Genomic DNA, 27711 nt, shown 5'->3' on the forward strand with positions numbered 1-27711 from the left:
TTTGATCTATGAGTGCCTACAAGCTCTGGATTGCCTTCATTCCAACCAAGTGATCCACAGAGACATCAAAAGCGACAATATCCTCCTCGGAATGGATGGATCTGTCAAACTGAGTAGGTATCCTTGGTCAGGTGCAGCATTCCCAGGATGTGGTGTGGGGCTGCTTTTGACTGACTGCCTGTTACCCAAAAGCGATGCCTGTGGTAGTGCACTGGCAGACCACTGCTGCGAGCTAAGAGCACAGTGCCAACGTCCAGAGAGGTACAGAAAGGAAAAAGGTGTAAAGAGTGGTTTCGGTTTGTGTAGGTCCCTTCCAGAAGGGATAGTAATAAAGAATAATCTAAAGCTTCAAGTGAATAAAAGCCACTGCATGAAACTTGAGGGGTTTTTCAGTGGCCACTTCAGTATTTCCTTGGCTCGAGCACTGAGTAAACAGAGCATGGCCGCTTTACCAGATAGATTCAACAACGCCTTCTGAGGCATCTGGAAGGGATTTCTTTTGCTTGGTTTCATAAATCAAGCTGCCTTTAACAGTACTTGTTTTTCTCCTCAGCTGATTTTGGCTTGTGTGCTCAGATCACCCCTGAGCAGAGTCAACGGAGCACGATGGTCGGGTCTCCTTACTGGATGGCACCAGAAGTGGTGTCGGGAAACGCATACGGGCCCAAAGTGGACATCTGGTCGCTTGGGATCACGGCAATTGAAATGGCGCAAGGAGAACCTCCTTACGTTAATGCTCATCCTCTCAGGGTAAGGTGCGAATAAAACCAGAGACCACCGTCTTTCTAACCTGCCCCATGTTTTGTCTCCCATGAGACAAAATCCCAGTTACACCAGCTTGAACTAGTTCCACCAAGGGCTGCTTCTAAATATGTCGCTGGAGCATATCGGCATATATTGTAGCTGTCGTTATGTCAATAGGGGGACCTTAAAAGAGAAGTGACATGTAGACTGTTCAGAAATGTGTCATTTTTGCCCTCAACAACGCTTGAGATTTCTCATGCGCTTTTAGAACTCTCTTTGAGTTGTATCTCTGAATGACAAGAATTTTTCAGCAGCAAGATCCTCCAGTTGGGGAATTTTTATGAAAAATATTTCAACTGTACGTGCAGGAGAAGTCTTTCCAAACTCAGATCAGTGCCGATTGCTCACCTGCGCCTTTCAGGAAGTGTCGCTGGTTCTAGTAATGCCATAATCACTTCTTAGCAAATGCTTTTCTACAAGTCTGTTTTGGCACAGGTACTTGTAGTACACTAGTGTATTTTGATGTTTTGAAGTTTCCAGTTTTGTCCTAATTCCTTAAAATGAAATGACCAGTTCTTATACCAAAGGAGCGTGTCATAGTGGAGGAATGTCTGCCAAGATAACACCTCATGACTGAGAGCTGAAACAGAGCTCAATGCTGCACAGTTCATTCCTGACAGGATGCAGGAATTCAGGAGGAAATTAAGTTTGCTCTATGCGTATACATACGCAATTCTTATTAAGGCTAGAATTAAAATGGAGCCTGACCTTTAGCTTTTCTCATAGCAGTAAGGCTGTGCTCTCTCTGGTCTGTGGCACCCCGACTGCGTACTGCAGACTGAAAGAAGAAACAAGAGAATGGTCAGGAAATACCCCCGGCCAAGCAAAGAGAGGAGCCCACACTCCACCTGCTTCCCTGGGAGACCCTTGCAAAAAATGCATTTGCCTTGCATAAGGCAGCAAAAACCCGTGAAGAGCATTAGTGTGACTGGTCGGGATGCTGAAGGTTCCCTGCCTCCTTAACCTCACATGCTGATTAGGGCTCCTCGAGAAGCCTCAGGTCAACTGTTTGTTAGAAAGATCACTGGATTTCTTCTCTCTGACCAAACTCAGCTCTTCCTGCCCTCACCCAGATTCTTTGAGATGCTCTTTTTCTCCATATATGCCTCATCTCCTGCTGGAGATACGATCAGCTTGGACACTTAGAGCTTCAAGGCATCTTCAGGTGTCTTAGTAAAACTGTGGTAGATGAAAATCAGGCACCTGAAGTTGCTTCCATCTGCATTGGCTTCCTGGGCTCTTTTTCAGCGGTTGTTGCCCCTGAGCTAGGAACAGTGAACAGCCTGTGATGGACTGCCTGAAGTTCCCCAGTTATCAGCTAGTTTTATTAAGGTCAATCAACCCCGACAGGATTGATTTGTTTTTTATGAAGGATTGTTTTAATAATGGAAGGCACACAGGAGCTTCCGTTACTTAAACACCTAAATAAATTGTAAGGGCATGAAAGGCTCATTAGTCCTAGAGTTAGCGGCAGTCTTCATGTAGATGCAGTGTTGTTTTCCACGTGTAGAGCAGGCGCATCCCATGCTGCTCACGTTCTTTCCAGCTGATGCAGAACTCACAGGAATGAACAATTTTCGAGCCATGTGTGTCTTGGATGTGTCTGTGATGGTATTTGTTTCCTCTCACTGTGATTTCCTTCCATCCGGCGCATGCCGAGGGCCTGGGGGACAAACACTGGTGTGATAAAAACCCTTTGAAATTCAGGTTGGACCTCCTCCTGATTTCAATTAAAAAAAAAACCAAACAGAAAACCACAGAAACAAAACAAACCCTTAAGCATTTCTTTTTCATTTCTTAACCACAGCGCATCAATTTGTCTCAAAACTGTAGCATTTTTTTCAAATGCTGCACATCTTCTACAGTTTCAGGCTTCTTAATCATCTGTATGTTGTTCTGTCACGTATCTGGGTGGCCTGGATACCTTTAGGATCTTGCTTTCACAGACTGCAGCTGTAATGGTCTGCTGAAGCCTTTCTTGTTTCTTGGCATGTGAAACAAATTAATGAGCTTATTGCCCCTTTGCAGCTACTGCGAACGCTCCTTTCCTTTGTACCGTACTTGCTTTTCTTTGCCAGCTGCATATCATAGGAGACCAAAAGATATGTGATAAGAAGGTACTTCAGCTTCCCGTAGACCTTTCCCTGTTCTGGTGGAAATACTGAAAAGGGGACGTACTGAGCTGAAGATGACTCTTCTTTGGGATTCATGTTCTGAGAAGAAACAAGTAACTAAAAGAGCTCCATTTGTCCTGGCACTCCTGTTTCACACTCAGGTGAATGTGGCTGCAGTAAAATCGCCAAAGCTGCCGTTGGTGCTGTAGTCCTTTCCCGCAGGAGAAGTATCATCCCTCGGGTAGCGCAATTGAAGCGTAGTGAGGACAGGCACTCCAGCTCACCACAGTGTCCGGTGGCTGAGGTCAGCTGCAGATGGACAGGATCAGACTGATTTTGTGACATTTATGTTGTGGGAAAAGGAAAGAAGCTTCCTTTTATTGTTTTTACTCTAGGATCGTTTCTTTGCCTTTTTAGGCTTGGAAATTGTCCTCTGTATTTAAGAGGACAATAGCAAAGTCAATGTGGTCCCGGTCTAGTTAAGTGCCAGTAGAACAGAGCTGTTGTAATGGCAGACGTTTTAATGGAAGACCCCATGGCCTATTTCTATCGTTATTGCTGTGTAGTTTAGACGTATTCTGGAAGTTTATGTCTGAATAGTTCAAAAGGTTTGTCTTCCGTTTCTACATAACATCTTGCAAAAGCGCAATGAACTCATCTCGCTGGCTTCTCAGCATGTTAGACCTTGGTTACAAGCGAACCACACTGGATACTGCTCACCCTGTGTTTTGCAAAATGACGTTGTACTCCCTTGGCCTGAGGAATATCAGGAAGACTTGCTCAGCTGCATGAACTCCGTCAGCTGCTTGACAGTGAACATCCTTGGCTTTGCTTAGGAAACTTGAGCTTAGCTTTGGCTGGATGCTGTTGAAGAGGAGAAAGGCTGGAATTTTCAAGTGTTTGGCTAGGCTTGTGTGCACAGAATGACTGTGCATTCAGATGAGCAGCTGGACATTTATGCACAACATGGAGGGGAATCCACAGAGGACTCAACCCTTAACACAGGTGAATACTCCCAATTCTGAGGTAGCGGAGTGTTACCATAGCGATGGAATTACTCGTTTTTCTGATAGCAAGCATTAAACGTTTTCTTCTTAACACATAAGTGACGCTGATCTGGAATTTGGAGACTGCTGAAAGACGTTGTTGCAGCTTGGCTCCCATCTGCCCAAAGATGCATTTTCTTCATAAGATATTTGTGCATGCAACTTATGTGCCTGTGTTGAAAAAAAGGTTCCCAATGTTTCTGTTTCTTTATCCAAGGACTAAGCTGATGGATTTCCTTTTTTCCCATCTGGTTACCATTTTTATCAAGAGCAGAGCAAAAAACTTGGCTACCTTTGCTTTATGGAAGCTGTACTTTAGGGAACAGTGAGCCCCGCCGAGATGCATTTTCAGTAGTAATCCTCAGAAATAATAGCGTTAGGCCAAATTCACTCTTTAAAAGAGGCTGTAAACTGTCACTGTCACAAGCCTGTCACTACTTGGAGAAGCAAAATGTGCTTTTGCTGATGTAGTTCATACTAACCAGGTCAGTCCGTGAAATCAGCTGTCAAGGCAAGATCATTTTGATATTGGAAGAGCTGTGGCTGCCTCAAGGTTTTTTATGTAGCTATAGAAAAATCCTGTCTGACCCCCTGCCAGGGAAGAAACTGCCACTGGAGAATGAACCTTAAAAAATGGGGTCTATCTGGGCAGTTATGGATATGAAGGAAACAGGTGGAGTCTCATGTTCCCTTTTTCTCTAGGCGCTGCATCTGATCGCTACGAACGGGACACCAGAGCTGCAGAACCCTGAGCGATTGTCCGCGGTGTTTCGCGACTTTCTGAGCTGCTGCCTGGAGGTGGATGTGGACAGGCGAGGGTCTGCCAAGGAACTTCTGCAGGTAAAAGGGGACACGGCTGCAAGCGGAACAGCTGTTCTATGGAATGGTTTTCTCACCAGCTAAACTCAAAGGCATGAGACGGAACCCCCTCATATTAGTCTCCAGTCTTGGTGCTTTTCAAAAGGAAAAGAAGTGGAATCATAGAACGGTTTGGGTTGGAAGGGATCTTTAAAGGTCCTCTAGTCCAACCCCCGTACAGTGATCAGGGACATCTTCGACTAGAGCAGGTTGCTCAGAGCCCCGTCCAACCTGGCCTGGAATGTTCCCAGGGATGGGGCATCTACCACCTCTCTGGGCAACCTGTGCCAGTGTTTCACCACCTCATTGCAAAAAAATTCTTCCTTAGATCCAGCCTGAATCTACCCTCTTGTCGTTTAAAACCATGACCCCTTGTCCTGTTGCAAGAGACCCTGCTAAAAAACCTGTCCCCATCTTTCTTTAGAAGCCCCCTTTAAGTACTGGAAGGCTGCAAAAAGGTCTCTCCGGAGCCTCCTCTTCTCCAGGCTGAACAACCCCAACTCTCTCAGCCTGTCCTCATAGGAGAGTTATTCTGTCCCTCTGATCATTTTTGCGGCCCTGTGTTGAATTTTGGTAGTATATTCAGCTTTACATAGTGGCAAATGGGATGGTAGCCACTGCTCTCGCTGCAAGCCAGAGCTGAGTCCGTCAGCGCTCTGTCACTGGTGTCCCTGCTCTTGTCTTGGTGCTGAAAACCTGTACCTCCGTGGCCTTCAGAAGAACACATGGGCCTAAATACTCCTGGCATAAACATTTCCTAGAGCTATTGGAGTTCCCTAAGGAACGGTTTATGCCTCTGCTCTTTTCTGACAACTCAGATAGCCCATGTCTTTAAAAAACAGGAACCTAAGTAAGTAACTTGCGTTTCCTGAAAGGAACAAGGCCCTGGGAGAGCAAACAGCATTCCCAGAGTGCTGGCAGGGCAGAAATGCCAGCACGCTGAAGACAACTTGACAAAGGGATTAATGGGATTTTGGACCCTGTTTGCCTGTGATAGCAAGGTACTGGACATGAAGACGCAGGTGCAGATGGTCCCCTCAGTCCTGTTTCAGCGTATTCCCCATAACCAGAGAAATGCTGCTTGAGGCTGTGAGTACCTGAGTTTGGAAAGTAATGGTTCATTTCTTTTTTTCCTTTGCACAGCATCCATTCCTAAAATTAGCCAAGCCTCTCTCCAGCCTGACGCCGCTGATCACGGAAGCAAAGGAAGCGAATAAGAACGGCAGCAGCCACTAGTGCTTCAAGCCGGCTTTCTCCCATGCCAGCTCAGAGCAGGACTGAGAATAAAACTCTATAGAACCTCAACGCTTGTGCTGTGGGACAGGTGGATGGATAAAGAAGCCAATGGTCACAGTCATGGTGATAGGAGGGAGAACAACCCAGCCCCTCAAGGAGTAAAATATGACCGTTTCTCTTCTTCCTGCCTTCTGGCTCCTGAATTTATTTTGAAGACGAAACAGGGCTTAAGACAGAGAGGTAACAACCACAAATGCTTGCCTGCCTCAGCCATTTCCAAGGGAAAGCAAATTCATTTGGAAGGTCCCCTTCCTTCTCACCCTGTGAATAAGCTGTACACTCACTTTGAAATTGTGACAGTCAAAACAGCAAGTGAAGCAACAGCCACCCAGTGTTTAAAAAAAAAAAAAAAAGGAAAAAACCCTGTAAAACAGCTTAGCGCTGTAGTCTTCATGTCTAGGCCTGGTCCTGCAAAGGGCTAAGTAGCCTTTAAGGTATGAACCACCGTCCTGTTTTGGCAGTAGGAAGGCAGGATGCTTGGGTTGTTCTTGGTTTAGGCCATTGGCTTGTTTGGCTTCTTGTTTAGTTCCAGTCTTTGTGTTGCCACTGTCATTCATACCTCAACTGACCTACTCTCGCTCGCTCTGTCCGTCCCAGTGTCCTCGGCTGAGGCAACGGACGGATGCAATGCTGATGGACGGCAGCAGTGAGCACAGCTGTGGGAGGTGCGCCCAGGGAGAGGAAATCTTCCACGTAGTGACCGAGCTGCGGGAGGAGGTGACTAGGTTGAGGCTATCAGGGAGAGCGAGCAAGCGAGAGACTCTTAGAACTGCACCCTGCCTTCCCTGGGACAGGCCCACCAGGCAGACGGGACGCATCATATGGGGGATTCCCTATCCTCTGCCCAGCTGGCTGAACACAGTGACTCCAGTATGCCCTCCGGAAGTCCAAAGGGGCAGTTCTGCTGTGGTTTCTAACACATCAATAACCCTTGCGTCTTTGCTGTCACACAGCTCTCCATGCTCCCTACCTGCACTGAGCTGGCAGACTGCAGCACCTCGCTAGCACCATCCCTCAAACATCGGCGGGCCGCCCCCAGGCTCATCTCTAGCGAGCCTGGTTTTATCCCCTTCCCCCTTCGAATCTAGTTTAAGGCTCTTTCATGGAGCCCTGCTAAGTCCTGTGCAAAGACCCTTTTCCCCCTTTGAGACACGTGTACCCCACCTGTCACCAGCAGGCCTGGTGTCGTGTGGACCAGCTCATGATCAAAAACCTCCCAATTCTGCCGATGTCACCGGGCTCAAGCTGCTGGCTCTTCCTGTTCCTTCCGTCAGCATTCCTGCAACTGGAAGAACCGAGGAGAACCTACTTGTGCTCCTGATCCCTTAGCCAGTCGTGCCAAGGCCCCGAAGTCTCTCTTGATTGCCCTTGGACTTCTTACTGCAACTTTGTCACTACCTACATGAAAAATCAATAATGGAGAATAATCTGAGGCCGTACCAGGGTAGGAAGCTTATTCTTCACAGCTTTAACTGGGGCCCCAGGGAGGCAGCAGACTTCCCTAAGAAGTGGGTCCGGTCTGCATATGGGCCTTCTGTGCCCTTCAGAAGGGAGTCTCCTCTGACAATGACCTGTCGTCTTCTTTTTGTGGAAGCGGTACCAGTACGAGCAGATGGGTTTATGGCAATAACCATCAATGGCCATTGGCTCTTTGACCGAACTTCCCGTAAATGCAAGAAGAGACACTCGGACACCCTGAGATGTCCCCTCCCTTCGCTGGGCCTGGGCACGGGCAGCCAAGTGCCGCACGGCAAAGCCCACTGCATCTTCCCCAGGCTGTCTTGTCCTGGCCGGCTGCTGCCAGGAGGGGACAGCGGGTGGTGACAGCCTGGGAGTGACAGGAGGGACAGCAGGCGGTGACAGGCCTGGGGGGTGACAGGAGGGTCCCCACAGGCCTGGGGAGTGACAGGACACCAGGCAATGAGCAGCCAGGGGGGTGACAGGAGGGACACCACAGGCCTGGGGTGTGACAGGACACCAGGCAGTGGCAGGCCCAGGGGGGTGACAGGAGGGACACCACAGGCCTGGGGTGTGACAGGACACCAGGCAGTGGCAGGCCCAGGGGGGTGACAGGAGGGACAGCACAGGCCTGGGGTGTGACAGGACACCAGGCAGTGGCAGGCCCAGGGGGGTGACAGGAGGGACACCACAGGCCAGGTGAGGCGCGGGGGGGTGCAGTGTTCCGTTGGGCACGCGCAGTGATGCGATCAGGGCAGCCCCTGCGGCTGGCATCCGTTAAACCGCCAACGGAACGCTGAGGCAGAGGTGCCCGAGTGCCCACAGCGAGTGGTTGGGCCTGGGAGCGCTGCGTGAGAGAGGGAGCAGAGGCTGAGCCGGGGCCGCGGGGGCCTCTCCCCGTCATCCGCCCGCCCGCCCGTCGCTGAGGGCCGCAGGCCGGACTTGTTGCGGGGGTGAGCTCAGCCCCCTCGGTCCGCTGTGGTAGACGCCATCGGGGAGCAGGCCCCGACCATGTCGTGCGTCCACTACAAGTTCTCCTCCAAGCTGAGCTACGACACGGTCACCTTCACCGGCCTCCACATCTCCCTGTGTGACCTCAAGCGCCAGATCATGGGCCGGGAGAAGCTGAAGGCGGCCACCTCTGACCTGCAGATCACCAACGCCCAGACCAAAGAAGGTGCGTGGGGGCGGCGGGCGTGGGGGCTCGGGGACTGCCCGGCTGGCAGTGTCACAGGCCACCTTGTGATGGCCATGGCCTGTGGGAGCCACGCTCTGCTCTTTGTGGCTCGTCCCCACGTAGCCTAAGTCAGCCTGAGGCCCATCTTGCCGGCCTGCGGGGGGACTGGGAGGGCAAGCGGCGCGGGGGCTTACACGGGGTGGGAAGCGATAGTGTGATTTGGCCACGCTCGGTAGCTGTGGCTTGTGTTGGGGGCCTCAGGGCTGTTCTTTTGTAGTTGCTGTTCTGACAACTACCTTCAGATCTGTGCTTTGGGCGCGGAGCAGGCATAGAAGAATGTGTGGTTGATGTGTGATGTACAGGGCTTAGAAATTTTTGCTTTCCTGGAATTCTGCTAGGTAAAATGATAAGGAAATATGGGAGGATATCTTATATTAATAACCTCTCCAGATGTCTTGGAAATCAGGTGGAGAAAGCTGAAAGGGATGGGAAGAGAACAGGTGGCTACTTTGAAGAAATAAATTGTCTTTGGTGACTTCGTTTTCTGATCACCTTGCTTTACTCCACTGCACTGGAAAACTGGCTTGGTGGCTGTTGCAGCAACTGCTCGCTAGCAACACTTTGGATCAAGAGTGTAGCTGTGAGTTACCATCTGTGCAGACCCTCTAATGGCCCCTCTGCCATGGATGTTCTCCGTATCTAAATGACACCTTGGAATTTCTTGTTAATATCGCTTCTTTTCTACACCAAAGACATTGTCGTTCAGGTGCTATCGAGCATCATTTCACCATATGTCTCTAAGCATTTTTTTTCCCTGGTACTACGTGTGAACCGTATCAGGGCACTACTGAAGTTTTCCGGCAGAACATTTATGGTGACTATACGTAAGAAACGTTCTTAGAGAAGTCATAAATTCTTTTAAACCTAAAAAGTGGTGCTTGATTCTCAGAGATGATAATGGTTTCGTGGTACTTAGTATGATATTTCAGTTTGGTAAGCTGCTGTCTTGACAAGTTTGAATGTGATTACAGGCCTTGGGGTGTGACTTTTCAGAAATAGAAAGATTTGTTGCCAAGTCTCTGCTCGGGGATATTGCTGCCCAGGAGGAAAAGGTTCCTGCTGGGAGATGCCAGTTTTGTCCGAGAGCTGCCAGACTAAGCTGGCATCTGTTAAATTCAAATCAAGCAAACAAAAATTTCCAGGCACTTCAGGAATAGTGCTCCAGCTTTAATCCTTTCCTATTAAAAGAAGAAAAAGAAAGTTAACTTTTTAGTCTGCGTTGTTTGACTTCACCTTTATTAAGGTGCCATCAACCAAAATGAATTCAATTAATCGAGGCGAAGGAAATAGAAATGTATTAAAGCCAACTGGTACCACATCCCTTAAGTCTTAAGTCTGCAGTCTTAAGCTGCAAGCCATAGACAGAGGTGGGAGGCTGTCTTCTGTGTTCTGTCGGCCTTGAGCACCAGCAGCGTGGCCGAATCGCTTTTAGTGAACAGCTATGAAAGCAACGGCGCAGAGATTTCATGCTTTAGCTAAGGGCCTGTTTTGTTGCAGGGCAAGCTTGTCTGACTTCAGATCTGCTTTACACAGGTGAGACTTGGCTGTGCTTTGTTTTTCTCCAAAGATCCCTTGGTTTTGTAGCCTAACAGAAGCAAAAGCCACTTAAGCTAGATCAGGACAGAACCTCATGCGCTAGCAGACTCTCCTTTAGTGACCTTTGGGAGCATTTTGCTGTTGGCATTCACGCTCTCTCAAAAAAAACTGGAAAAGATTGTGCTGCTTGCGTTTGGTTCTCAAACCTGAAGATTTCTTGGAATGTACTGCTAGTGTGCTGAGACGATAAAAATGCACCGTTACATCTGAAATCTGGCTTTTCTATCTGCAAAGGGCTTCCCTCTCTGCCGCGCTGTGTAATTACATATTCATATACATTCTTATGAATTGACTAATGTTTTTTTCTGCATTTATGTTGTTTTCAGAATACACAGAGGCTAATGCCCTGATTCCTAAGAACTCATCAGTAATTGTGAGAAGAATCCCTGTCGGAGGAGTTAAAGCTACCAGCAAAACATACGTTCTGTAGGTATCCATAAAGCACTGTGTTCTGTGCTAGTGGTTTGGGTGTGTTACCTTTTCTAATTGATGTTCGTTTCCAGAGGCACTCAGATTGTATCTTTCTGGTTAAAGCTGCTGTTAGTTTTTGTTGTAATGGGGTAGATTTTATTGTTCCTGTCCCAAAGCAAACTTATGCTTTTCGGCCTGCTGGGACATGGGGTTCAAACTCCAACAACGGTAACTGTTAAGAATGATTCTATTTGGTTTGATCTTGGGGTTGTTTTTTCTGAGCGCCAAGTTTTTGATGCTGTTTCCTCTACGTGGAGAGATTCCTTGTTACATGTGTTTGCTTGTCTTGCTTTTAGAGTGAAGACAGGTACGCACTGGAGTGTAAACTTAGAATTTGTTCCCATCTCAGAAGAGTCTGATTCTCAGTGTTTCTGCGAATCCGTCTATTCTTTGCATTTGGGGCAGGGGGGTGGCATATGGCAGGTATCCTTATGCCCCAAATCTGGTGGTTTTGCATACTAGCTAGAGGGGAAAGACCAAGGCTTGCCAGCTCTGCTGATGGGACACTTGGGATGATGCTGGAATTATTTGTTAACTACATCGATGGCTGCATGTCTCATTCATGATGATCTACATGCAGATACAGATCAATGAGTATGTGGAATCTCAGCGAGTTCCCAGATGTAATAAATATTTCCCCAAATACTGTAGCATTTTCAAGGTTATCTTAAAGGAAATTCTGGCAATTAAGTCCTTTTTTTTTTTTTTTTATTTCCCTACAGGACTCCTAAATCGCAGAAAATCCTAGGCACTGCCTTCAGGTGACATTTCTACTACTATTTTTAGTCACCATGTTTAAGACACAAAACTGTAGTACAGACTTCATATTTTTGATACTTACGTAGCAGAGACAAAATATCTGAGGCACTTTGGTGTTCTATTTCTGTAAGTCTTAGAGTAATTTCCTGACAAAGTAGAAATGGGCTTCTGGGGGTTTTTTTAGTTGCACTGAAGGTATCAAGAGAGAACCGTTTATGTATATGAATACGTTTCCACATGCACTAGACTATCAGCACATCACGTTTTGATGTTCAAGTTCTGTAATCTGTTGTCACTGCTGTATGTTGGGCACAAGGGCTTTCTTTTAAGTTCTGATCACTTTTATTTCTTCTTCCAGATGTCAAACTGAGCCAGTGAGTGGAATATCAAGAGGCGTATGTAAAACACCATCTCACACTTTTTTCTACACACTGCACTTAATTCCGATCAATGTAGCCTTGTGTTAATTTCCCCAACATTAACCTAATATATTTTCCACTAAAACATAGATGCTGTATGTACAATGTATTTGATTCAGCATCATAGAAATTTTATTCTACGTTTCTAAAAAACTAAGCAGTGATTCGGATATCTTTCTGATGATGTTTTACTAGTGTCAGCTTAACTGCTGCTTGTGGCATCATAGAATTCAATATCCTGGAAAAGGAACCAGATGAGAGCTACCCTTTTGACTTGTGGAAAAACCGCATGTCATCTTAGATCCCAGTAAATGCCGCAGTCCGTTGCTGACTGGTGGCCTGAGGACTTCATTCCTGCAAGCTGTTGCAGGAGGTAGCTGGGAGGGAGGAGTGTGGTTGCAAAGGAGAAAAAAAAAAATCCCAGGATTGTGCTCTGAATCCATGTTTTCATCATCATTAAGACTTGGTTTTGGTCTGCTGGCAAGGAGAATAATATTAAATTCTCACACTTCCCAATCTAATTTGCGTAGTGTGGCCTGCGGTCTAATACACGACAAGAAATCCATTTTCTCAGTTTTTATAGGCTACTCTGTCATGGCAGACACCTTAATTTCAATAATTTGAGCAGCTTATTTTTTTTCTTGATAAAGTGGTGGTTTACTTTTATGGCGGATGCTTTGGAATGGTGTTTGCATTTGGGTTTTGTGGGGTGTGGTGAGCCTGGCATTTTTAAACTTATGGAGAGGAGAGGCAGAGTTCCTGTTTCAGGGCTGATGTGCCCATGCTTGATTTTGACAGGCAACTAGGCTGTGTTCATAAAGGCATAGCTGTGTGCATTTATAAATGATGAGACGCTAACTGATTGATTTACAAACTACACTGAAAATAAGTTTCCTGTAGTGATGCTTCCTTTTCCAAGAAACATAAATATTGTTTTAGAATCCCTTTTAGCGGACAGTTGACAGCTTCCTTACCCCTTGGACTTTTAAGCAGTTGTGAGCATTTGACAAGGCTGAGACATTCTGGAGCAATACGTAATCTCAAGCGTCTTTGGTTGTTTTAGTTTCTTCTCCTTAACCACATAGGCACTCCTAAGCTGTCGTGGGTTTGGACTTTGTTTTGAACACAGGCAAATGACACTAGGTTGGAAATGCCTATTTCAGTGATGCTCAGAGGATATAGTGCAGAATTTCCGACTACCGTCGAGGTTAACTATTGCTAGGTTTTGATTGTAAAACTTAAAGATGTTTTTAATTTTTTGTGAACAGAGTGATGACTCTTCTGCACCTCTTTCTCTGGCCCAGCTGATTAAGGTATATATATTTTTTTGTTCCTATCAAATACATTAAAAAAAAAGTGTTTGCTTCAAATTTTTAAATTGTACACTGTGATCTATAGCAGGATAACTGTTGTAATGGGAAGAAAACTTTAATGTAGTTTTTAATAATTTATTTATTTTAACTTTGAAGCCTGTGTAGCTGTTGATAGTATCCTGTGAAGAGCAGTTCCCACTTTGGGAAGATCGAAGGGGAGCACTGTATCAGCCTCCACATAGTGTTGCAGTATGACTCAGCTTCAAGACACAAAGCAGCAGCCCTGCAGAAGCTGTTGACTTGTTCACACATTTCGTTAGGTTTACACTGGAAATGAACACAATGTTCACAGAAGAATTGAATTGGCTGTTGGTTATGGACATCTTGGGGGGAGTTGCAACAGCCAAAGTAGAAGCGTTTCTGTCGCATGGGCAATGGCATGGCTATTTTTGAATTTCTAGTCATTATAGTTATAGATCCGTTCTTGGAATGCTGCACAATTTCATAAATTGCAGTATATCTAGAGTGGACAACACGGTCTAATTTGTTGGGGCACAGACAGTGTAGATTGTGCAAATGTTCCTAGTTACATCAGTTAATATGAAGAATTTAGCAGGGGGGAACGTGCAGTTTGGACTGCCTACAGCACGAGTGGTCCAATTTCTACTGAAAAGAGTCTTTTGTCTTGCTGAGGGGCTCTAAAAAGCTTGAATCTCTGTAATGCTTCTGTGTCTGAAGCTGAATTTCAGCAAGCAAAACTAACTTCCCTGACCTTTAAGTTGTGTATCCTTCTGATGCTGCAAATGTAAACAATGGTACTTGCCTTCATCTTTCTCAATTCAATGTACAGTGGCTGTCTTCTCCTTCAAATAGACTGGAGCTTAAAGATCCCTTTAATAATAGCGGCAGGTCTAACTTTTTCTGTGCATAGCTTCAGTCCACTTGGAAGAAAACTGGAGTAGGTGCACAAGTCTTTATAAGGTCCAACCTGAGCCTAAGGTTTTGAGTGCCCAAGAATGCTCTTTTCAAGTAGGTTAACAGGCACATAAGCATCATTTCATGGTGTAAGGACTCCCCAGAACACTTTCAGCACAACTATTTTTTATATAAGCAACTGTTTTCAGGCAACCTCAGCTAGTGTTGTGCTGCTCTGTACAGGCTTGGGTGAGTGGTGTTGTCTTTGGCTGTGTGCGCTTCAATGTGTTTCTAATGTGCCTCTCAAACGATTACTTGTTAAACAACAGACTGCCAATCTGGCTGAAGCCAATGCTGCCGAAGAAGATAAAATAAAAGCCATGATGATCCAGTCTTGCCGTGAATATGATCCAGCCAAGTAAGTGTGGATAATGTCAAATCCGATCTTTGGCGACGATGGAAAAACTGTAAACTTGTTGGTTTTAACAAACATGGATTTAACTCATGCATCCTTTTTCTTTTTTTTCCCCAAAACACCTTTAGTTACATGAAGAAAGCCTTGGGTCCACCTCTGACATCATATACTTGCTTTGGTTGTGGAAAACCTGGCCACTGTGTAAAGAACTGCCCAACAAAGAGGGTAAGATTGCGGGGGACTTCTGGTGTGACTTACTTTTAAATTGTTTTCCCTTGGCAGTTCCGTAACAAATACATGAATACTCATGTTAAGAATTGTTTCTTTTGGGGTGAAATTCAGAGGTCATGTGGCAATGTTGCAAAGCCCTTTACAATTCACGGGAAACCTGGAGTTATAAATGTAACATTTTCTTCCTTCTAGGCCATGGACATTACATATGTCCATAGATCTTTCTCCACACACTGTCAGGCATATTTTATACATTTCAATTTTATTGGAAATTTTTCTGGTTTCAATGCTTTTTAATGACAGTTCACAGTTTTCAATAGTTTGTAAAAACCCAAGATGTTTCTATCGACATCCGTTCAATGTTTGCGTGTTCTAGTTACACAAGCACCTGGCTGAGTAGCCATGCCATTTGACATCAGTTGCTGAATGTATATGCGTGAGATATGAATTCCACCTTCACTAGAGGAGGTGAATCTCAGTTTCTCAGTGTCGGATTCAGAGCACCGAGTTAAGCTCTCACTCTGAACTGCGCTTTGGAGGAGGAGCGGGGTTGTGTCTCTTCTCCGAGTGGATGGTGAGCCAAGGGATATTTCACCCTTAAGGAACCTGACGTTAAGCCAAAGGATGTTGACCGAGTTCAAAACACTGCTCAAGCCTTTGGGACATCCTGGCTATATTCCTTTAGGAAGAAAGGTATTTTAGTCGAGCAAGCCTTACACTGGGTAAAAGCAGAGGATTAAAGGCTTTTGCTGCTGAAAATCATCATTGAAATGTCCTTTTAAGGGTGGGTCTTAAGATGAGAGATATCTGCACTTCTTTTCTTAACAGGACAGAATTTTTGAGTCTGTTCCCAGAATTAAAAGGAGCACAGGAATTCCGAGGAGTTTCCTGATGGAGGTGAAAGATCCCAGTATAAAGGGCGCTATGCTGACAAGCACTGGGAAATACGCCATACCAATTATTAGTGCGTAAGTATGGGATTAATGGGACTGAGCAGAAAGGGAACGAGAGAAACCATGCGTGTGTGTCCGAGTGGCAATGCAAGCAAGTTGGCCAGCGTCTGTAATTACGAGGGAGGAAGCACCGTCATTGTATCGTCGCCTTAAAATCTGTGATACTTTCTAATATGGAAATAGACTGGTCCTGCTGTTCACACCCCTGGAAGTTGGTTCAACTTGTGGTACACCTAGAATCTGTAGGTCTGCAGAAGATTTCACTAATGCTTACCGTTGGAGTCATTCTCCTCGAAAGCTCGTTTTGCTTCTCTTTGACGTTTCAAAGGCTTCTTGCCCAATTTAACAAATAGCTGTGTGAGTGAGATTTCCTCCCCCTCTGGCTTTGATCAAATCTCATATGTGAACCAGACGGATGTTTTCCTGTTTTGCTTTACCCTAAGAAAATCCTACTGTGTGGTGACAAGAGTGGCTGAGAAGAAATGCACTTGGTAGCACTTCTGTTTGTGGCTGTCATGGATCTCCTTTTGTAGAAGCTGAGACATAGTTTTCTTTTATTCATAAAGTGTATTTAATCAGAGACTCACTTGATCCTGAGCCTGCAATTTACATTGACCCTCTGGCAGAGGAGAGGTGGGATTCATTTCAGCTGATTTCTGGATGTTGAAAAATGATTTTTCTAGTCTGAGCCAATCTCTTAGTTGATCCCATGAATGGGAGAGTTCTGCAGAAGGAAAATTGTTCCCCCTCCCTCTTCTGGTGTGGTGGCCAAAGAGAAGTAGTTGAAACTAAATGCCTACGCTTTAGAAGGCTAATGTGGAGTGAGAAGAATGCCATCTATTTTACCTTCCTTGCAGGAAATCCAAAGCTTGGAAAAGTTCTCCTTTGCCCATCTTTCACTTGTTGTTTTTCCTTCCCCGCCCCGCCTCCAGGGAAGCGTATGCTAGAGGAAAGAAGGAAAAGCCTCCCTTTTCACCAGAGGAGCCGTCCTCCTCCTCCTCCTCCTCAGATGCTCCTATTCCGGAGGAGTTGTTATGTCTCATTTGCAAAGAGGTCATGAGTGACGCAGCTGTTACTCCCTGCTGTGGAAACAGTTACTGTGACGAATGTAAGTCTTACTCCCACGGTTGTTAACTCAAAACATGGCATCTGACCTTCCGAATGCAGAACTGGGAGAGAACGAAATTACTTGGTTACCTGTTCTATTTGATACCTGAGTATACCCAGAACGGGAGAGGACCCTTCTTATGCAAAGGGCAGAAAAAAAAGGCAGAAAGCTTTTTTCCCTGGTTACGTGTCTAGTTAAACCCTCTGTACATGTGGAAGGATGACTCTGAGAAGAATGTGTAACCGTGCAGGTGATTACAGTATGAGATACTGAATGCATTTAGTTTGTCCCCAGCCCTTTCTCTCATGCAAAATTCTATAGCCTGCTCTGGTGACTTATTGTGGTCTGCAACAAACGGAGAGTTGGGCGTTTAATCCACATTCTTCTCCACAGGAGAGTTGGTGAAATCCTTCAGAACTTGAATCTATGAACGGTTTTTTGAGATGTGTTTTATTCATCAACCTTGAGGTTGGTGACTTCTCGCTGTCCTGCACAGTGGAAAGACCAGTCCAAACATCAAGACACAGCCTACTCTACAGCTTCCAAGTAACAACAGTGAAATATCAACACTGCTTAGTTATTTGCTGCATGCTGGACATTTTTTACACTATTGGACATTTACCGCTTCAGGCTCTCAGTTCAAGAGTGTATTCACCCATTAATCATATACGTGTTTTTATAATTGATTAGAACCCCAACATTTTCCTTAGTTTTGCTGAAAACTCTTCTGACGGTTCTCATTATTCACAGGTATTAGAACAGCGTTACTGGAATCTGAGGAACATACATGCCCAACGTGTCATCAAACAGACGTTTCTCCCGATGCTTTGACTGCCAACAAGTTGTTACGCCAGGTGACATGCTGACATTTATGTAAACTGTTTGTTAGACAGGTCTATTTGCGAAAAGCTGAAAGGGAAGAAAATACTCGTTTACATCTCCTTAAGCAAGGCTAAATGGAATAAGGCTAAATTTACTTTTCAGAGCCGTTATCTGGTGTTAGAGAAGCTTACGACTCTTTAGAGAGAATCTGGCAAATTCAGGTCACACTTTTGCTTAACGTGATTGCCTCACTTTCAAATTTGGTGTTAACACTGAGGTACTGTAAATAGAGATACTCTGCATTACCCATCGTTAGGGTCAGTGTTTCACCTGATGTCTTCCTATACCTGTATGTTGATTGATTTTAGGATTGATAATGTTTACAGGAACACACAAGTAATTTTGCTCTGGGGAGGCTTTTGTTCGTACATCTACTGAAGTTTCATAGTGCCTTTCTGTATGTGTTTTTCTGCCTCTAGGCTGTGAACAACTTCAATAATGGAACTGGCTACAGAGAGCAGATTCAGCAGCAACGTCAGCAGCAGCCGCCACCTCCACCACCTCCACCACCACTAACGAGACAAACAAGAGCGCACAACATGCAGCCTCAGCTCCGGCCAGCAGTTTCCAGACAGCAGGACCCACTAATGACTCCATTAGCATCCCTGGCTCCTCATTCTGCTGCTGCTTTGTCATCGTTGGCCTCTGGTCAGTCCTCTGTGGCCGTTGGGCTGCCAGTAAATCCGTCTTCTGTCGTCACCTCTGGTCTCCCTCCAGCAGTGTCCCTGTCTCTCTGTGCTGAACAGCCGGACGGACCTCTTTGGTAAGTAAATCTGTAGATCAACAGGGATATAAAGGACACTAAAATGCTCAAGTTAGATTCTTCTTCTTGTTGAGCTTCTCCACTAGCTATTTATCTATCGGTAGTGACAGTTCCCGATACTAGTGGAAGTTCTGGGTTTTGTATTTACTTTGAATGAGGACACTTTGATAACTCGGAAGTGTGTCTCATGCAAGGATTTTCTCAGAAGTATTTCTTGCTCAGTTCCCTTATCAGTCATTGTCTATGAGTTTTACCCTGAAAGAGGCACATTTTGCCCAGGGGCCCTTTGGTTTTATGTGGCTAGCAATTCCTAAAGGAGCCCTCTAGTTATGTCAAAGCTTCTTGAGTGCATTAATTTCTCTCTAGTACGGAGGAAGCAACAGTTTCATGAAACCTGTAAAAGCACAATTAGAGCTAAAACTGAGCAGGTGTTTTCCTATTACTTTTTTCTACGGTATTTCTACCATCAATCTTACGATAAGTCAGAGTCATCCTCAGTAACACAAAGGGCAGTCGGTGACGCGTGCTGACCTGGCTAATAAACACTGAAACGCCGTAACTTTGAAGTATTTACAAACATGAAAGTCTGAGTTTGCAGCCCGGTGAAGTCACATGAAAAGACGTGAAAGATCTGTACGATTGTTTAGGGCTTGTGGCCTTTCAGCTTTATGCCTGGGCTGCAAATAGCCTCTCTGTCCAGAAGACTGTCAGGCTCAGCTGTAGCGTTGAATGCAAAGAACCGCAATTCAGAAGAACCTCTAAGGCAGCCTCTGCACTCGCACATAAACATTTCCTCATAGAATTTCAGTTCTCGCGTCTTCCAAAAGGGAGATTCAGTGTGTGACTTGTATGTGCTCTAACCCTTTCACGTGCAGCTAGCTTAAGAAGATATTTTTCCAGTGAGCTTTCTCTTGGCATGCCAGAAGTCCAAATCGACTTCTTTCCAGTCTTCAGTAAGAATGGGCCAACTTCACATCTGTAAATCTGATGAAGATTTTTTAAATTTTTTTTCCCATTAACAGTAGTCAGCCTTTTCTCACCTTGGACTTGCTATTTCCAGTAGCACTTGAAAACGCTGTTTGAATAATAACTTTTTTTTTTTTTTGTAGTGATGCTGATACTGTGTTACCTCCTGCTGCTCTGGTGACTGCTACTGAACTTCTGAAATTTCCCTCTCTGTCAACCAGCAGCTTGTTGGAAGAGGAGGTCAGTTTTCTTTCAAATGATGCAGTGACTGTTGCCTTTTAGTGGAGCTTAATTTCTATCTGTTTGCATGTATTGACAAGGGCGATCATGTTCCTGCACTAAGGCAACCAGCGATCCCAAGGCTTCTGGGCCCCCAAGGACAATCAGTACCCTCAACCGGTAAGTCACTATAACTTTAGAATTTCTTTTAAAAAGCTGTCCTGAGATAAACTAAATGGGATTTTTCTCTTTTTCCTCTCCCTACGCCAAAAGCTCATGCAATCACAGGCAGCACAGTTGGCTCAGCTGGTGGCAGACCAGGCTGGCAACGGTAAGTATTCTACAGAAATCCGGTATATTACGACCCATAACCTGTTCAACGAGGCCATAACACTTAACTTAGACTACAGCTGATTTATAATGGAGTAAGTATGCCCAGATAGTTGTGGAGAATAGAAGCGGTGATTAATTTTTAAAGGGCTTAATTTGATTTGGCTTTGACAAAGGGGATCTGTGCTTGCAGTAGGAGTATTTAAAGTAAAACTCCAGTACGTGATTGAAAAGAGGACTCTGAAAAAGGAGCAGTTTTTGAGGGAACCAGCAGTACATCTAAAAATGAAATATAACTAAAGGATTGGGTGGAAAGCCACCCTTTTGATTACTGGCTGAACAGACCTGAAGACATTGATTCCCCAATACAAATCAGCCTCCAACATTCTTTATTTCACAACTTAGCGGATACTGGTGGAGCAAATTCTTGGAAAAGTCAAGGCTGTTATTTGATGACAATTTTGACTTTCTTCAATGTTCTCATCTCAACGAGCCAAGGTGCTTTCTCTCAGTGGGAGAGAGAGGCGTTTGTTTGATCTATTATTGCCGTGTCAAGTTAGTCCTTCCTTTTGGTACGCCTTTGTTAGAGATCGGTTGTAAGCGTGCATTGTGTGTATGATGTCTTAAAGATAAAGCACAACAAAAGCCAGGACGATTCCACAGATTTCCTAAAACTCTCAAATTCAGTAAGCAAGAAAATAACAATTCAGGGACAAGAACAGGCCAAAGACATCATCATGAGGCAAGACCACAGGAGATGCCTGTGGAAGAAGCTAAAAGAAGTTTGAGAGAAGATTAGTTAATATTTGTGCAGTACTTTGAGGATCAGCAGTGTGATCTTCAGTAGTAAGTATAAGCAGTAAGTACATCAAGGAGTGGCAGAGGAGCGGTGGGCGCTTGGCACATGGGAGATGGGAGCGTCTTTTAAGCACAGGCAGCCTCCATCCACGGTCACAAAGCGGAGTATAAGGGGAGAAGACTGCGGGAGCTGTTGGGGGCGAGGGTCTGGAAGGCAAGCATGAGGATCAAGAAGGGAGCGTAGTCTCAAGTGAAGGGAAAGCAGGGAGAAAAATGCTGAAGTTGAGGGTAGGAAGTGCTCGCCACCAGGCTGTCGCTTCATTCGCTTTCCTCTTTACAATCAGGGCAGAGCGTGACAAAGAGTGACACATGTTTTTGGGTTTCTTCAGAAGTTCAAATCGAGGACGCCTGCGCAGTGGACGTTCCCAAAGGACTCATGCCCCAACAGAAGCAGCATCAACATCCGTTGTCGTGCCTGTGCCTCCAGCTCCCTCATACCCTCCACCACCCCATGCACTTCCTTCAGGATATCCTCCAGCTCCTGCCAACATGTCATCAGCTTGGGTAGCAACAGCAGTGCCAAGGGCTCATGCAAATACCATCCTCATGACACAAGCACCTCCTTTATCAAGGGAGGAGTTTTACCGAGAACAGCAGAGACTGCAAGAGGAGTAAGTATTTGGCTCAATGAAGTTGCCTTGGTTTTCGTTGTTGTATTTCAATAGCATATCAGACTGCAGTTACACCACAGTGCACCTGACATCAACAAAATGCAAGAATCGTCACGGTGTCATAATGTCATGTCCTTTTTCTTCGCAAAGGGTAAACATGCAAAACTGAGACAAGACAAATGTAGTTCTAAAATATTGGCTAAAAGTTGTAGGTATTCTAAACTGGTCTTCCTTCGATGTTAGCTGTTCACCTTTTGCATTTGCATGCAGTAGGCATTTTCTCCTAGTGGCCATGTTGTGTTTCTTGATGTCTTTTGGTAACGAAGGTCAAACTACAATGGTAGTAAAGGTCAAACTTGTTTTCACAGGGACAAGAAAAAGTCCAAACCTGATGAGTTTACAAAGGATGAGTTTGCTAAGGAAGTGATGGAATATAACAAGGCTCGAAAGGAGCGTTCGGTTTCCAGGTACGTGCTTTACATGTCCATTATGGAGAAGCAGATTGTCTGGAAGAATCAGGAGGCATTCCACTCCACCGCTCTGTTGCTAGACGGATGGGATGATCCCAGGGATTAGCAGCGACAGGAGTTTCATGTGTGCATTCCTAGCTTAAATAGGGCAGAGATTACAGTTGACTGGCAGTTATAATTTGGCAACAGCTGTTCAGGAAGAGGTTTCTCTTTTAGTAAAGCTTCTCTGTAATGGCATCCTTCACTGCCTGACAGCCTTGAGGAGGCCAGAAATTGAAGAGGTGCAGTTGCTGGATTTTCTGCATCTCCCTATTCTGCTTGTAACCATTTCCTCAAAGCACTTTGGAGGAGATCTGTGAGAGACATTGTCTTCATCTCCTCTTCTGTTTACCACATGTGGATACACAGAGAGATTTCAAGCTGGACTGCAAACTGGTGGCTTATGCTAGTATGTTTTTGAGCTTGTAAAATTTGTCTCATGAATCAGACTTGTTTGAAAGGAAATCTTGAATTGGTGAAGGACTTTTGGAGGAGGGAAAATGCTCATGAACGTCTGTGAAATGTTGTGAAAATGTTCTTTAAAAAATAATGAAAGAACTCCTTGTGAAGAAAAACCTCAGGGTAGCTGATGTTTTCTATCCCCAAAAGTCACTTGGGCAGGAGTGCTGAAAAGCTCTCTCTTGCTCATGCTGCCAGTATCTGTCCTAGAGTAATGGCATTGAGTCATCCTAGTCGAGGCTGAGTTCAGAAGCTTTTCGAGATGATTTCTCTTGAAATGCAGTCACTATCCCTGGTTAGAGCTAGAGGTATGTGTAAGATTTTGCTAGCACATCTGGCTAGAAGTGTTGATTAAAGACAACTGGACGTAAGAATTTTGCATCCCATACAAATTGCCAAAGAAGTAGTGAAGTTAAATAGTCCAAGCAGCATTTTAACATTGATCTTTACTGTATTAATGCTACATCGTACTCTCTCGATGTTTGATACTGCACGGTAGCCATGAAGACTTGCTCTTTTTGCATCTGACTGCAACAAAAGGGATTTGCACTGCGTGTAGTGGTTGAGGAGTGAAAAATGTGCACGTTCATGTCCCAGTAGAGGCCAGTATACAGCACCTTAAATCAATCAATAGCCAAAGGAAATCTGGGAGGAAAAAAGCTGGGGAGAGTAACTGTTTTGAATTAAATTCATCTGTTTTTTTGTGTTCTGTTTTTTTAAGGTCCAACTCTCCAAAAAGCTGAGGAGAGTAACTGTTTTGGATTAACTTGATCAATTTTTTTGTGTTGTGTTTTTTTTAAGGTCCAACTCTCCCTGTAGTACTTCATCTTCCTCTACAAGTTCGCATACCTACTCCAAGTCAAGAACAGGTTCTTCCTACTCTTGCTCGTTCTCTCGATCATTTAGTCGTTCCCATTCTCGCTCCTACTCACGATCACCACCATATCCAAGAAGAGGCAAAGGGAAGAGTCACAAGAACTATCATTCCTGGTCAAGGCCACATGGTTATCATCGGTCGAGGTCAAAGTCACCCCCACACAGAAGACGCCATTCACGGTCAAGGTCTCCAGTAGTCCGAGGCCAATCTCCCAGGAAATGGACTATATCTCAAGGGGAAGGAGGAAGGGAGTATTTTAACCGATACAGACAAGTTCCACCGTATGATATGAAAGCTTCCGATGGCAGATCTATTGACTTTGGAGATCCATTTGGAGAGCAAGGATACGGAGAATGGGAAAGGAACTACAGAGAGTGGTGTGAAACAAGGGCAATGGTGTTGGTGCTCAACTTCATCCTCCAGTAAAGAGAGGGAACTTTTCTCCAGACTGCTTTGGTCCACCTGGGACCAGACGAGAGTATTCGCCATATGCTCGGGGACATAGGGAGGATTATCCTGTGGGGCAGAGGCAGCGCAGCTGTAATAGAGCTGGAAATTACCCTGAACAACCTTCCGGAAGAGAGAGCCGTGGCAACAAAGAGAGGGAGATGCAAAATCCACGTGGAGATGACAAAGGAAATAAATCTAAAAAACACCAGGAGAGAAGGAAAGAGGATGCGAATGAAGGCTTTCTCAATGCTGAGTTGCTAGAAGGTGCGCGAAAACCAAGAGAGCCAGTTACAGGAGAAGTCGTTCAAAGGGACTCATTGTTCATGCTCCCAAGCAGAGATGATGCCACCCCTGAGATGAGGGATGAGCATCTGGGAGCAGATTCTATGGCTTTCAAGCCAGGGTCTAAAAAGAAGAAAGAGAAGGATGAGCGAAAAGCAAAACCTGGCAAGACAAAGCGGGAAGCAGAAGTGGCTGTTCCTCCTCAGAAGGACAATATAAGAAAACGAGCTAAAGCTTCCCAAGTGAAGGTGGACAGCGAGCGTGAAAAGTCTCCTCAAATGGAACCTCCTGTGAAACAAGTGAAGGAGGACATGCCAAAGACAGACAATGTTTAAACATCTTCCTCTCAAAAGGATGCGAAGACTCTTGGTACCCCACAGAAAATTCATCCAAAAGTGACAGAAGATCACCCAGAAACTAGACCAGTCGTGGAGGAAAAGGCAAAGAAAGACTATCCAAAAGAAACCAACTCAGAGCAGAGGACAGGGAGAGGTCATTCAGCAATTACAATCACAGGCTAAACAGCCTCAACTTGGGAAAATTATTTTAAATTCTTGCCAACCAAAATCAGAGTAGGATAATGAGAAATAAGACGAAATCTTAAAACATATCCCCCCCATCCCTCCCTGCTTCCTGGGCTGTCACGAATGGATAATTTAGGCTGCTTGAAGAATCACCACCAAAGATACCAGAAAGCACATGATTTTAATCTAGATTTGTAAAAAGGATGACTTAACAGAAGGCGATGGCAAGGTCCACTCTATTGCTTATTCAAGGTGGAAAAGCTGTGCAGATAGAACAATTAAACTGGAATGATTTACTCGTCTATCAAATCGAGTTAATGTGTATATTTGAGGAGGGAAAGTAGGAGAGACCCTTCCATTGAGTCACGAGGTTCAGAGAGGACCCCCATGCTTTCTAAAGTCCTTTTCAGAGAGGAGTCTAGGTGCGACTGAATCCACTCCTATTCCCAGATTTGGTCAACAGTTTATGACTAAAGGGACAGGGTGTCGGGGATTCTGGTGTAGTGATACAGACTATGATTTTGTGCTTCCTGTAACTTAAAGATGGCAATTTATCCAATACAAAATAGCAGCAATCACATTCACTAACAATGCCGAGATAAGTCACAGTATCAAATCATATAAAACTTAGCAGCATAATCCACTGAAACTTAGAAGTCCTTAATCACACACACACCTATAGGTGTAGAGACAGAGACCCATAAAGAGATCTAGAGAAAAGAGATAGAGATGTACCAAGGTACCTATTCAATATCCCCCTGGAATTCAGTCAAATACTCACATCGAATGCTTTGTGTCGCTCAATGGCTGCACAGTCGAGCCTCTGAGCTGATCGTGAACTTGAGGGTTCACGGGCTCTGAGAGGCGTCCCACTCAGAGGGAGGTGCTAGTTGCAGCCCGCTGCGGTCCAGGAGAGCTCAAAGGGTCTCACTTGGGACCACTCTTTATAGGACTGGGAGATGACTGACTTTAGGCATCAGTGAGTTTCCACAATGCAGGCAGGTGATTTCTCAAGGTTTTGACGTTACCGCTGCCAGGATTGTCTGGAGATAATTGATTAGTTCTGTTCATGTCCTGTACCTTGTTCAGGTGATTTGGTCCCTGATACCCTCAGTGCCATTCTCCTCCTCGTCTACACAAGAGCGCCTGGTACGGCTGAGGGCCTCTCTCTGCCAAACCCTTTGTTCAGAGGCCGAGGCTGGTCAGGCAATTTAGAGTGGCCCAGGTACAAGGCAAAGGGCTGGGATGTGCACTAGCACACGGGCTCAGCTTTGCTCCGGATGTCTTTTCCGCAGGTCCTGCCAGGATCCTGCTGCAGCGCGGGTGTCCCACGGGGTTACGGCCTCCTTTGGGCATCCCCCTGCCCCGGCGGGGGGTCCTCCCCGGGCTGCAGGTGGAGATCTGCTCCAGCGTGGAGCTGCATGGCTGCAGGGGCACAGCCTGCCTCACCATGGTCTTCACCAGGGGCTGCAGGGGAACCTCTGCTGCGGCGCCTGGAGCACCTCCTGCCCCTCCTTCCGCACGGACCTTGGTGTCTGCACGGCTGTTTTCACATGTTCTCCTCTCTCCAGCTGCAAATGCCACGTGCCGGTTTTGTCCCCTTCTGAAATATGTTATCCCAGAGGTGCTGCCCCCGTCGCTGCCTGGCTTGGCCTTGGCCAGCGGCGGGTCCGTCTTGGAGCCGGCGGGCACGGGCTCTATGGCACAGAGAGGCAGCTTCTAGCAGCTTCTCACAGAAGCCACCCCTGCAGCCCTGCTGCCACAACCTTGCCACGCAAACCCCATGCAGAGGACGAGGTTGCTGTGCATAAACTCGCAAACCAACCCAGAACGGCTGCCATTGTGATGTAACAGGAACGGTGTCACAGAGGGCGAGAAGGCAGGCATAAGTGTCCTGCATAGCATAGCAGGCTCACTCCAGGAAGACCCTCGTGGTGTGGGCATTCCCGTCCAAGAGCCTGCAGATGTGATGGGGATGTCCTTTATCCTCCTGGATGCCTAGAGTCTGCAAAATTGTGACGTACCGTTGCAAAAATGAGAGAGCAAGTCTGTGCTGCAGTTCGCGTTTTCTTTTCTTTGGCTTTTTCTGTATTGTATTTGCCAGACAGACCCTGGCTGGCCACACATGTAGCAAGTAAGTGGAGGTTTTTACTACTAGTTGGCTTCTGTATCGATGTGTTCTTTGGCTGTTCCTTAATAACGGAGTTGATTTTTAAACAAAAATGCCAGTAAGATACCATGACTTTGGTAAAGCTTCTGTCAACAGCTTCAGCTAATAACGGGGTGTCTCTATCCCACCAGGTGTGGACAGCTTTTGGGATTTAACCTGCAGTGGTTCAGTTCCCCACGCCTGGTAGTGTGTGGCAGTGGGGTCTGCAATTTCCTCAGTTTGCTGGTTCAACCAGTGCAACTGCTAAAATGCGGACTGGGAGAGCTTCTCGGAAGTCCTAGAAACTGTGAGGTTAATCTCCAGAATTTACTGACATTTCTCTTCTTTTGAGGGGAAGCATCTTTTTTTTTTAACCTGCATAATGAAGACACATGACTGTCTAAGTTGACACTTAATGTGTGCTAGAAAAGCAATTAGTTTTGTGGTGAAATGCAAAATTCAAAACACTTTGTGTACGCTCCTGAACTCAGGAGCTGTGACTGTGGTTTGTCGGAATAGAACTGCCACAGCTAAGGTGGATTTTCAGCAAGCTTTAATGGGGGAGCAGAAGCATTGACAGTTAAAGACCAATTGGCACTTTCCTGACCAAGTTTCCAATTCTTTTAGTTACTGGCAAAACAGGGCAAAAAATAGACACAAGAAACTGTAGAAAAAAGAGTAACCTAATCTATTGTCCTGTTACCCTCCTCTCTATGTAAAATAGCTGTTTCTACTGGAGGGATGTTGTGAAAGAAACATGTCGTCTCTTTGGATTTCCTTGTTCTGTGGGTTTCCCCACAAAAGGCATTTTTATAACAGCATCTGGTTAATTTTCCTTT

The 27711-nt window shown here is 45.5% G+C and overlaps 2 protein-coding genes and 1 pseudogene across 3 annotated transcripts in view; all 3 read left to right on the forward strand.

Moving 5' to 3' along the window:
* The window catches only part of LOC309416404 (E3 ubiquitin-protein ligase RBBP6-like), a gene marked incomplete at both ends in the record, with an annotated part of 135506 nt that extends 123489 nt beyond the window's left edge, over positions 1-12017 (forward strand). The window contains 6 exon segments of the mRNA XM_082015960.1: positions 554-750; positions 4667-4804; positions 6716-6843; positions 7666-7868; positions 8562-8753; positions 11998-12017. Of these exon segments, the coding sequence (XP_081872086.1) occupies positions 554-750; positions 4667-4804; positions 6716-6843; positions 7666-7868; positions 8562-8753; positions 11998-12017 (878 nt within the window).
* Positions 1-27711, forward strand: part of LOC309416429 (serine/threonine-protein kinase PAK 3-like) — a gene marked incomplete at its 5' end in the record, with an annotated part of 266010 nt that overhangs the window by 150013 nt on the left and 88286 nt on the right. The gene's annotated exons all lie outside the window — the stretch shown is intronic.
* The window catches only part of LOC309416410 (E3 ubiquitin-protein ligase RBBP6-like), an 82254-nt pseudogene continuing 63130 nt past the window's right edge, over positions 8588-27711 (forward strand). The window contains exons 1-17 of the transcript in view: positions 8588-8753; positions 10736-10835; positions 11603-11641; positions 11998-12034; positions 13327-13371; positions 14616-14704; positions 14830-14926; positions 15761-15900; positions 16818-16993; positions 17744-17847; positions 18295-18638; positions 19748-19844; positions 19925-20003; positions 20097-20154; positions 21341-21622; positions 21991-22089; positions 23392-24306. The product of the transcript in view is annotated as an E3 ubiquitin-protein ligase RBBP6-like (transcript). The remainder of the gene's footprint in view (positions 8754-10735; positions 10836-11602; positions 11642-11997; positions 12035-13326; positions 13372-14615; positions 14705-14829; positions 14927-15760; positions 15901-16817; positions 16994-17743; positions 17848-18294; positions 18639-19747; positions 19845-19924; positions 20004-20096; positions 20155-21340; positions 21623-21990; positions 22090-23391; positions 24307-27711) is intronic.

This window comes from Phaethon aethereus, assembly GCF_964289735.1.
Source record: "Phaethon aethereus genome assembly, contig: HAP1_SCAFFOLD_108, whole genome shotgun sequence".
Taxonomy (NCBI): domain Eukaryota; kingdom Metazoa; phylum Chordata; class Aves; order Phaethontiformes; family Phaethontidae; genus Phaethon; species Phaethon aethereus.